General features: G+C 40.2%; 1 protein-coding gene across 3 annotated transcripts in view; it reads right to left on the bottom strand.

Annotated features, from left to right (window-relative positions):
- Positions 1–212: 212 nt before the first annotated feature.
- The window catches only part of EPG5 (ectopic P-granules 5 autophagy tethering factor), a 66300-nt gene continuing 54140 nt past the window's right edge, over positions 213–12372 (bottom strand). For 2 of the 3 annotated variants that reach the window (XM_006261028.4, XM_019496030.2), the window contains 7 exons: positions 11493–11702; positions 11212–11356; positions 8960–9202; positions 7913–8132; positions 5909–6124; positions 4950–5064; positions 213–2477 (listed from right to left, as the gene is read on the bottom strand). In XM_006261028.4, the coding sequence (XP_006261090.2) occupies positions 2295–2477; positions 4950–5064; positions 5909–6124; positions 7913–8132; positions 8960–9202; positions 11212–11356; positions 11493–11702 (1332 nt within the window). In that variant the 3' untranslated portion in view covers positions 213–2294. Of the gene's footprint in view, positions 2478–4949; positions 5065–5908; positions 6125–7912; positions 8133–8959; positions 9203–11211; positions 11357–11492; positions 11703–12372 lie in introns of those variants that run through there. The other variant, XM_019496029.2, reaches the window with a different exon arrangement.

The following is a 12372-nucleotide window of genomic DNA, read 5'->3' as shown; positions in this document are numbered from 1 at the left end:
CCCCCATCGGGCTGACTTCAGATACAGCGAATTTTCTTTATATCGGTACTTATCCGATATCAAACTGATGCATCAGTGCACCTCTAAAATCCAGGATGCCAGATATCAGAAACTCCCAAAGTGCCCATCCAATTTAGTAACAAAGAGCCTTTACCATGAAATACACTTGCATCTCCTGGCTCCTTCCCATGGCTTAATAGAAATAGCCTGAATTACTTGATCATCAGTGTTTATTTCACAGGGTCTTTACAGACTTAATACATTATAAATACACGATTTGTAAAAACTCAACAGCTGAAACAATAGTTTCTTTTAAAAGTGCGTGTCAAATGCATACATAATATTTCTGTGCTTTCACATTTTTTATGACTGATTGGAAATTGAGTCTAAAGAAAACTATAAAACACGTGCCTTAAGTCTAAAAACCAAACAAACAAAAAAAGCAGCAGAATTTGTTTTTCCAGTTGTGAAGCTTCCAAAAAGGTAATGTAGTGATATCTGGCTAATGCACACAACGAGGATCATTGTATATATGGACTGGTAAATACAGAAGAATACTAAGTCCTTGTGGAGAGCAGGTATGGTCTAAAGACTCAACTGACACAGCTTACAAAATCTGGCAAGAGGAAAGAAAGGGAAATAAAAGAAATGAACTGACTAGCTTTCTAATGCTAAAACCAACCAGAAGTGCAATATTTGTCAGCATGCTGCTGATCAGGGAAGATGATATAGGTAGTACATATCCTTTGTCAGGTGATCAGAACCGAATGCTTTAAAATGAGATCATATGTTACACATAAAAGGCATGAATAAAACCACAGAGTAATTGATGGGGAAAATGTGTATAGGTTCCCTGGCAGTGATGAGATTCTTAAGGCCATTTGAAACAATCAGATGCTATTCAGGAAAATAAACTGGCCAAAGTAAAGCAACCACAGCCTGGAAGATCCGTTCTTCGCTTCCCTAAAGGAAGGAAGCTTTTTTAATAATGCACTCAAAGAAGGCAACAAAAATGATGATCATTCATGACGCTGACTGAGACAAGTTTACAGGCCTGGGGCTCATGCTTTAGCAACGGAATCTTAACGAGAAATCACCAAATTAAGAATCGGTGCCTCTCCCAGTGTCATCTTAAGCCCGCCAATATCAATGTACCCAACTAACAAGAAGGGAAAAAATAGAGCAGTTTCTCCAGGTTGGTGAACTCAGGTATAAAACCACCAGCCTACTCAAAATTAAGAAACTGGTGATTTAACATGAGCACCCTCTCTTTAATTTCCTTTCCACATATTTGAGATCTAGAAACTCAAGGTCTACAGCGTACCTGAAATAAAGCACCAGGGACTTGGAAGGCTCGTTTCTAGGTAGCAATATGGAAGCAGATGTATTAATTTTTGGAAGTTAGGGAAAAATCCCAGTGCTAAGTTAACACTTTAGCCACCACTTTTATGAAATGGGGAAAAATGCCAAAGATTCCACTCAACTGCAGAGGTCTGTGACATCACAGAGAAGTTCACTTTTTTTTAAACACTATATCCATGGATATAGTGAGTTTCCAATGTTCGGGGTCAGTAAGATAAGGTTGAGAGGCGCAATGGTTAAACAGTAATCTGCAACTGTTTTACATGCAACCTTCAAGTTCGGATTGGCCCAAATAACGAACGCACTCTCAGAAGAAAAAGGCACAAGGCAAAAAGCAAAGAAACAAACAGATACTACATCTGAAACAAAGGCAAGCTATGATGTCTCTCAAAATCCATACAGCCATTCTCAAGTACGTTTTTTAGACCTGTATTACGGACAGAAGTCCATTCCAGTGAGTTTACCAGACAGAAACCAAGTAACTCCATAGGCTTAAAAAATGAAGTGCATAAGCTCACAATCAAGTTAGCTTCAGGTGAGCCAGGGTCTGAATTCAGCGCACCAGATACTCTTCAGCAACTGCTGTATGCATGTTGTTACCCTGGAATAGTACAAGGTAGCTTATCCTTAGTGGGGTAAGAGCATACACGCACAGCACTTACCACAGAATAGCTGACAGGCTATAAAATTCACACGCCGTAGCTTGGCTCATGGTAACTTGTCTTTGTGCCCAAATCCTAAGAGAGTCTGAAACATGCCAATGTATGTTCCCTCTTTCCTCCCCCAACCCTTTTGATTCGTTTTAAGCAATTTATTTTGATTTACTGCAAATGGAGCTCAGCAAGTAAAAATTACTTGTGTAACAACAACTTCAAAATGTAAACCAAAGTAGTCCAAAACTGCAACAAGGTTTGCGGTGGTCTCAGTTCTTGCTATCGTATGATGTCCAGGTAACGCACTTCTGGGTACAGTGTATTAATAAGGAGAGCCAAGAGATTTTTTCCATCTTGAAGACAATGACCTGGATGCTTGATAAACTGGGAAGCTTGGGAGAGCTGCTCTTGATATTCCATATACTGTTTGTTGAAGCCCATAGATTCAAGAGTATTCAGTGCCTACAAGTACAGGGGAAAAGTCTGTTATAGCTGAGTATATAGCCCCTGTTCTGCTATATACTCAGCTGAACAGTATGAGTATATAGCATACTCTGCCCCTGTTTCTGCAGTTATAATGGGGCAGGCCCTGAGCTGGTATCAAACATTTCAATAGAACATCAGAGGAACTAAACCAGCCGAGGATCTGACCCTATACCAAGTTCTTAATAAAACATTTGAAAAGTAGGTCCCCATGATCATGTAATAGTTGCATACATTGAGTGTAGTGCAGTAACAGCAGATTCAAATGACAATATTGTACCAATGTTGCTCCCTCTAAAGCAGATATCATGTTTCAAGGTTCATTAAGCAGGCACATAATATATATTTCCAGCATGTGGCAAAGAGCTGATCTTCACATTGGTTTTAACTATCAGTGTATACAGACACACACAGATACGTACACATTATGTGCATCTCAACCACTGATCATATTACATACATATATTATATAATGTATATAATCTATACATTACATTCTATAATCAAGGGTTGATTCCTTCTCAAATAATATTTGAGAATCTTAATTGAAACATATACATTTCAGCCTTCTCAAAAGGCTCTTTGGGTAGATGTGATATCTTTTATTAGACCAACTAAAAAGTTGGAAAAAGGTTCTTTGCAAGCTTTTGGGCACAAACACCCTTCGTCAGGCATTGGGAGACTGCTGGCGTTAGGTGTTCTCCGTGGTAGAAAAGAACACATGACATCAGCAGTCTTCCTATGCCTGACGAAAGGTGCTTGTACCCGACAGCTTGCAAAGAACTTTTTTTCCAACTTTTTAGTTGGTCTAATAAACAATATCACACCTACCCAAGCAACCTTGTCTGCCTGTGTCCTTAGACCAACATGGTTACAACCAACAACCCTGGAGGCTTCTTTAAAAACATTCAAAAGGACACTATTGAATTAAAAACCAGATACTAAAAAGAAGTCTCTTGCTTAGACTAGCAATTGCACACATGATTTATTAATGCCTGAAGAATTCCCAAACAACCATCCTTTACTTTTCATTCATTCTGGGGCAGGAAAATGGATTAGTCAGCTTCATTTTCATTTCCAGTCAATTCACTTTCCAGTTCTCATGAATTAGCACATCCATGGCAATGTAGTAAAAGATACTTCTATTAGTCTAAGTCCTTTAAATGTCTGTTTTCATAAAATATAACCACTTAAAGTACCTGGTTCTCAGTCTTTTCCCCCTGGCAGCTCCATAGCTGGGCTTGTAAACTCACATTTCTGATCTGAGCCTAACTTCTATAACTAAATTCTGATATGCTTACGGCTCCTTTCATTAAGGGCTACAATGCCATACTGGATTCACTCATGTGGGAATTGCTGCTTTAAAGCAACACTGTTAATGGATTTTTTTTTACCTCCTCCTACCTTACATCACTGTGTTCAAATGTCCCTCAACTCAGGGCTTGGTGTTATGAAAATGGTGCATTGCTTTGGCTAAAAGAACCATTTTAAAATGCTGACTGAAAAAAGGTGGTGCAAACACACTTAACTGAGTTTAAACCAGGTGTCTGTTGCTTGAGCTTAGTCAAATATTAATCAATTTTATCAAAACCAAAATAAGCCATTTCTGAACAAAAATAAGAGTGGGCACAAAGTGTATAAAGTTTCCACTGACTTAACTACAACTTGAAATGGGTTTTACATAGGTGCAACTCTGAGAGAGAAGCTCAGAACAGCTCTAAGCTGTCAATAAATGGAAAACAAAAACATCTTTTGTACTTGAAATCCTCAGAAGAGTTACTTTTGCCTTTCATAATTTAAGTAAAATACTAATTATAATTATTGAACTGGTAAAACAGCTCGCTTCTCTCTCTCCTCCTTCCCTATGGAAGTTGTCTCTGTCAAGTTCCTTTGGTTATAATAGCTTACATTTATTTTCACTTAAGTTTTTAAACTTCCTACTAAAGGTTCTAAGACTTATAACAAGGCAAAGTATTCTTGCTATATAACAAGGGCTAAGAAATCAGCTTGGCTGAGGAAACTCATTTCCCTGGCATATGTCACCTTCATCCTGCTCTCTCTCAAGATGTTGTTCATTTACCTGCTTATTCATTTGCTATATATGCTGTTCTTCAGAACAAAGGCAGAATATATGCCTGGCAGTCCTGAGAAGTAGCATCAAGCAGTGCAATAGCTGGTGATGCAAACATTCCCCCCCAGGCCAAAAATGGGATCAGCTAATTGCTTTTAAAATTCAGAATTTAGACACTGGTGCAGACTGAAAATGACAGGAGGTCCACAGAGAGCTATATCTGAATTGGTATCCAGTTCCCATTAAAATCTGGCCTCTCAAGGGAGAATTCAGCTTGAATACAGATTTGCAATAATTCCTACGAGTGTTACGCTGCAAGCTGGTAGGCAAGTACAGAGGAAGAGGGCGTGCAATGAAACTGGTGACAATCATGTCTCTACCTGCTGGGCTTTCTGCGACAGGTGCAGTTCTGAGCCAGGCTTCAAACGGATTTGATTCTCTGTAGGAATCTGCACCAGGAGGAAGGCGGACATGCTGCGGGCGACCACGCGGAACCTTAAACATAAAACGAGCATCGTAGTTATGCCAAAAGTAGCACCACCTAATTTCTTCCGCGAAAGGGGGATGGCAGAAGGTTTATTCTACTGATTAGTATACTGCAACCGGTTTCTGCTTTAAAAACATTACAAATAAAACTGAAATATCCCATTAGTATTAATAATAGCCTCAAATCACACCAAATTCCTTTTCCTCCTTCATTAACATTTTTTGGGAGATCAGTATTACTAAAAAGACAAAATACAGTCCCAGACCCATTCAAGTGCATGGGAGTTTGTCACTAGTTTCAGTGGTATAATGTGTCATCCAAAGAGACTCCTCACAAGCACAAACTTAACTTTAAGCTTAAGTTTTCTACCTGGCATTTTTTCACGGTTTTCTGTATATATTTTTGTCATCTTATTACCAAGCTCACTCTCTCTGAATAAAAGAAATTGCTTAACTTGTAAGTTCTCTATTTCTTTGAACCTGGTTTCAAATGTTTCCCAACTCCGCAAGGATAATACAGGAAAAAAAGGGTGAAACAATGAATGGACACAAGCTGCTAATGAAATATTCTGGCCAATTTCCATGGACAAAGTAAGTGAGCCAGGTGCAAAAGTGTTTCCTTTTTGATGGGGCTTCTGAAAATAAAATCAGAGAACCAGAACCACAACTGCATTTTCCCTTCCTTTTTCTACCATAAACCAGGCTTATATCTTGGTCCTAATCTGATGCTAAACTCTCTATAGCATCTCTAAAACAGGTCCAAAACAACAATGCAAAACTTTGGGAAAGCCTGCATTCAGATGCTAACATTGCAAAGTGGTTCTATCCATTCATAAAGCAAACAGATTCTTACCTGGGTGACAAAGGAGACTTCCTGCCCAGCCCAATGGCACCCAGTATCCCAGAACTCAGCCTCTCTTCAGCCAACTGATTCTGCCTGCCTTGTATTGAGAGCAATATCCGGATGACGGATTCAATCAGGATGGCATCATTCTGATCTGTCTGGATTAAGGATAACTGCAGGGCTTTATGCCACCAGAGAAACAGCTTGGCCTCTTCCTTCACTGAGCTTTAAAACAAGGAGGGGAAAAAAAAATGGAGGTAGAGTTTAGAAACTTCAATTTTCCTTTTCCCTTGGTTACAGAACTATCCTTTTCCCTGCCGGCCCACTGAAGTGTTTAGTTGAGACGTCTGGCAAGAACCGTTCAAGACACGCTAGCCTGGAATCACTATATTCTTACGCTAGTCACTGTACTGGTCAACCCCAAAAGTTATGGGCAGGATACAGAAGGTTCAATGGTCTGTAGGTGGTCAGACTTGATGATCAGAACGGTCCCCTTTGGCCTTAACTCTAAGAATAAGTGGTATTGCTAGTACAAAGGGTGACACCAGTATAATATTTCGTGCAAGAGCAAGAATTAGGTCTTTACTACTTGTTCTTTGCTTTATTTACACAGATTTTGAACTTTAAGAAGCAAGAGATTCAGGCTTTTTACTTTAATTGCCAGCAGTGGAAACACTGAAAGCTGCTGCTGAGCAGAGCACAAATGGTTCCTCTGTGGTAATATTTTTAAGTCTTTCCCAAGTTGTCTGTGGTTGCAGCCAAAATCAACGAACTCAGATTTTCCACAGAAGGCATCACATGAGATATCTGCATCAGGCAGTGCTTAAATAATTCTGTCTGGTCCTTTTACCAGTAACAAATCCTCAGCCAAGCTGAGAGATGTGGAAGAGGCTTTCAGCTTTGGATCAAAGACCAAACCAGCCTCTCAGCGTACAATCTTTTTCTCAAGTCACCAACAAATGACTAGACCTAGAGGGTCCTGAGGATACCACAAAGAGTGAAAAGACTTGCTAAAGTATATTAATTACAAAGAAAGGAGCATGAGCTTTACTGACAGGAAGTCCATCACATTATATTCTGTCTCCTTAATCACTAACAAATTTGCCAAAAGTCTGTACATATGGGTCAAACAGCCTGCAGTATCCTGATGTATTCTACATTTAATTAAAAAAGAAAAATGATAAGCTAAGATCTTACAAGATATAGCACTGTATGGCACTTAACAGCTTCCAAGTTCTCAATTATTTAACTCTTATCATAACCCTGCCATGTAGCTTTCATCCATGTTTCACAGAGCTACAAGGAGAGAAAAAAGTGGCCTTAATTTCAGATGCCCAACTGGAAGCATTGGGAGTGGATTTATTTCAAAACCTACTGATCATCTCCAATTAACATAAGCACCTTTAAAAAAAATCAGCTGCATCAAGTTTAATATTCAGAATGTGACAAATCCTCCAAAATAAGCTAAAAATCACTTGCTGAAGTATCTAGGAAAGAGAAAACTGAGGGAGGGGTGTTAAGTCTTCAATGACCTGAAAAGTGGTTATGGAAAGGATGGCAGAAGACTATTCTCTGTGGCTGCCTGGGATGGGACAAGATATTATCGGCTTAAATTACAGGAAGGGACATTTAGGTTAGATATTGGGAAAATCTCTCTTACTATAAGGGTAGTTAAATATTTGAACAGATTAGCTAGAGAGCTTGTGGAATTGCCATCCTTGCAAGTAGTTGGAGAAGGTTAGATAAACTTCTGTCTGGAATGGTTTAGACAGGGGTGATCCTGCCTCAAGAAGGGCTCTGGACTAAATGGCCTCTGGAGATCCTTTCCAGCCCTACTTTTCTATTGTTTTGTAGGTCAGAGACTGAGCTGGAGTGAGAAAGTCAGGTGATACACTTGTACCCAGACCAAATGGCTGCACTGATTTTCTTCTCAAAACACGATGAGATCTACTGATGAAAAAGCACGATATAAGAGCTGGGCATCATTACTGTCAACCAAAAAAATTTAACTACCTTGGATACACTTGCTCCAACCATTTGCTGACAGTCCGCAGCATTTTCAGTTCATTGGTCAGAGTCTGGTCAGTGTTTAAACACTGAAGCATGTAGACATACAGGGTCAGATAGCTCCCCAGAGACAAACACTCCTGCAGAAATTCTTCCATTGTGAGTTCAGGAACTTGAAGGGAAGCGAGTATGGGACCCCAGCCTAAGTTCTGGTTGAGAGGAAATTCTTAAAACAAAGTGAGAGGAGAGAATAAATGCAGAGTAAGATGCATTTGCTTAACTAGTTTTAGGACAGGGTAAAACTTAAAATCTGACTATATCAAAAAAAAATGCACACCATGGCAGCTGTTCTCCAAAGCTTCAAAATAGTTAACTCAAGGCAGCTGGAGATGAACACAAATTAGTAGGCTGGTGGTGTTTCATCTCACTGAGGTCAAGGTGGGACATTTTCTAGCCTCACACAAGTATTAATTTAATAAATTCTAGAGACGGGGTAACAGGGTCGAAGGATCTCTCTCAAGTGGAGTTAAAATTTACAGCATGGAATGGGATGGCAGGCACTCTGGTTTCAAAGAAATTACTTTAACAACCTAGAGAATTTGATAGAGCACAGATGCTTAGGATTTTTTTTTAACCAGCCCACAGAAACCCACACAAGGGACATAACTGCAAGAATAGCTGTAGAAACTTCCAGAGGAGTTATCCTTCTCTATTAAATCCCGTAATTTTTTCCATAAAAGAGTCTCTGTAATGCAAAAGTGTCTCTCCGCTAGAAAAAAAGAATAGATATCTATCACAGAGAACAAGCTGATTTTACTAATTGGCTCGTGGACAAAAAAGAACACCACCACTTTTCATGACTTCTCTGTCTAGGTTAGGCTGCAGATGCACACATGGAGAGTGCTTAAATGAAATTAAATTAAACCAAAAGTTAAAGCTATTGAGTAACCTGAAGCTATGACCTGAGCAGTTATTTAGTAGACATATGAAAATGGCTATTTAGTCTCACCTCAGAACGGACCATGAATGACAGAGCGAGAAGTTGTCTCTTACCTTCACTGAAGTAAGCTGCGATGCAAGCTTCGGTAGTCTCTGCCATATGGCGGACTGATGCCAGGCTCTGACATGCAGCTGTGAGAAGGGGCAACACTAGGAGACCGTGCACTTTCGTATCAGTCCATCTTCGTAAGCTGCCCCGCAGCGACTCTGCGGTTGTAACGCTGGCGTTATTCATCATCATCAGGGCTTCTGTAAAGAGGCTGCTGAGTGCCATATGACGAGTCTGCATATCCATGTCTGAAAAAACAGAAAAGGGGGAGAGGAGCGAACAGGAATGAGGAAGGTCTTCTGCCTCAAGCCTGAAGCGAGACCCAGGCAGATCAATTTTAATTCTTGCCATTGCAACAGATTTACTGCATGACCAAGGACAAGCTCCTAACTTCAGCTCCCAGTCTATAAAATAGAGATGATAATCCTTCCCTAGAATACACTGGCAGTCCATAAATCAGGGCATACTCCTCAGGGTTGAGACTATTTGTTCATATAGCACTTTGCACAACCAAGCCCTAATTTCAACCGGGGCCTCTTCATGCTTCTCTATAACAACTACATTTAGTAGGAAAGTATACTTAACTGGGTTCTAACTCAGAAAAAAAACAACTCGATTATATAAAAATAAAAGTAATGCAAACTCTACAATGGAGACATAAGGAGTTTTAACGCCACAATTAGAAATATGGCCAGAGTCACCCCTGAAAGTCTAAGACACCCAAAGCATGTCCTGAGATTTTAAATATATTTTGCTTAAACATCCCAGCCCTCGTTCAGTTTTCAGACCCAGAATCTCTCTTTTCATACTGGCTATCTAGTTCAAACTAATACTTGAATATACACGGCTTATAAGAATATCTTTAAGGCAGCATACACTTCAAGTGCGTAAAGCTTGTGATTCTTCTCCCAGAATTGTACTTTCCACATCAGGAAATTACATGTGGTAATGTCATTTTTACAAACCGATACATACTAATGCCCTGGAAGGAGTATCCCTTTCAGCCTGGTTCAGCAGGGATGCAGCCAGCTAGGTCTGGAAACACTGGGATTTCTAGCTTCACAGTCCTGTGCTCAAACCGCCACATTAAGACATGAGGAATTTTACCAGACATCTGCAAGCCATGAGCAGATAGGAAAAACGAAGGCTCCATCTGAGCAAGGTTTTGGGGCAGTCCAGCTCTCCCCATCCCAGCTGCTGGGAAAAGGGAAGGTGTTATCACTGGAGGCTCCTCTAAGGAGGTCCACCTTTTTTCTATCAGCTCCTAATTTTCAGATGTCTGATGAATCAGATGCACACCACTTTGCTTTTCACTTGTGAAAAGGTGCATCTCTCCACATATTCCAAATGCCCTTTCCCAATGTCCCCTTTTCTGGTGGGTGCTGCAAGAGGTAGAAATCTTGCTCCTCCAGCTTCCAAAAACCATGCATGTGTATATGTGCAGACAACCCTACCTCTTCTATGATGTCTTGTTTGTGGGCTCCCTTTCCTATGCTTCTCTGCAAAGCTTCCAACCCCCTTTACAGAGGGCAGTTTGCCTACACTAGTATAAAGTATGGTTTGCTGTAACATGGGTAGCCAATTCTCTGAGTATTTTACTGGTGTGGTATACTGTACAGTATTATCCACTCTCATATTGCAGATTCTTTTACATTTCCCTGGGTGCCTTCTGTGTGGAATTTTTCTCTTAAAACTCCATCTCTTCCAGGTATGAGGTGATTATATGAGGGTTTCAGTGTTCATTTAAAAATATACAAAAAGGCAACTCGAAAACACGAACGATGAGTTCAAACACCAGATAGCAAAGAAAAACCCTCCAAAAAAGTGCTATTTTCTACATCTCATGGTTTTTAAGCTGATTTTTAGCTTCTCATTCACCATTTCAGCAGTGAGAATTCACCACAATGTACATTTAACAAGCCTCATACCAGATCACGGTCTTCTTTCAAGCTCTACCTCCAATACAATTATCTGCATCCATCTGTTATTTCCTTATATGCAGACTGTAAGCTCTCGGGGGCCGTGACTATCCTTTTGATCAGTGTTTGAACACAGATGTAGTCCTGGCCTACTATTAGGGCTCCTACGCACCACGGTAATACAAATAACTAATGAAATTACATGGTCAAGAGAGCCAAACATTTATGCTGGAACTATCCAATGTACTGTAAAAGCAATAAATAGTTTAAAAATGTAGCTACATAAAAATGACGTAGCCTGATAACCTTAACAGTCATGTTGCTCTCTTAATACCTACCCGGAGGGTTAAAGATGACAATATCATCTAAGACTTGGGACATTTCTTGCTCCAGAATCGAAAGGGTTATTTTCCCATTTTGTTCCAGGGTGCTGAGGAACTGGACCACCTGCTTAACATAGGCTCGGCATTTCAGTGTCGCATCCTGTTAATATTTTAACAAAAGTAATTATACCCTCAGTACTAGTCTTACGGACCACAAGGCCACACAACATGACAGACCACTAGAAAATAATCCCAAAGAGGCCAGAGGCTTTCCAAAGTCATCTGTCAGTACTTACAAGATGTATGTGACTGTCAGAAGCAGAACCGAAGCCAGCTGAGATTTTCAAGAGTTTCACTATCAGCTCAGCTGCAGTGTCCTTGGTGAGAATGATGGAAGGAGGATAATGACTGCTAAAGTAGTTGATGATGCTCTGATAAGAGGCAATGCCCACAAGTTGCCAGGGAAGGGAGCTTGTCTGTCCAAGGAGGTTAATTAGCGGCGACTCCTGAAGATTGAAAAAAAATTAGGTATAAATTCTTTTTACCAATATTCGTAACATCAGTGGGGTAAATCAATCTAGAACATTTAGATTAGATCAGAGGGGATTCCCAGAGTGAAAATAGGATGCTATCTCTAACAAGAATACTTAAACCAACTGTCCCAGAACTTGGCAGAACCCCTGATGGCTGGCTTGCATGCACCTGCTCCTACTATATTTTATAGTTTAAGACAGAACTGCAAAATAACTGGAAGGACTGCAAGACTGTGCTTCGTTCCAGGACTTCTTTTTTTTGAAGTTGGAAACAGAAGCCATGCTGACTGTATAAGCCAGAACACCTCGTGCCACCAGATAAATGGAAGACTGATCTCTGCAGAGAACTGACCAATAAGCCATGACAAAACTGGGAGATCCACAGTGCCCTCAAAGGTAGAGCTCAAAAGAGCTACAAAAGGAATAATGGCTAATACTGTGCAAGATTTAGCCTTTACCAGTCTTAGGATTCTGCGAGGAACCTTTCAAAACTCACTGCTGCTAAATGCAGTGCCTGCAATGCAATTCTTTTCTCTATCAGACAAATAAAGGCAACCATAAAGTAGGATGCGGGGGCTGAAGGAACATCAGACATGAGAAAAACTCGACTATCAGACACAGAGTAAACTCCAAGACAGCCGGT

This window comes from Alligator mississippiensis, chromosome 3, assembly GCF_030867095.1.
Source record: "Alligator mississippiensis isolate rAllMis1 chromosome 3, rAllMis1, whole genome shotgun sequence".
Taxonomy (NCBI): domain Eukaryota; kingdom Metazoa; phylum Chordata; order Crocodylia; family Alligatoridae; genus Alligator; species Alligator mississippiensis.
Note: the sequence above shows the minus strand (reverse complement) of the source record. Positions and strands in the feature narration are given on the sequence as shown.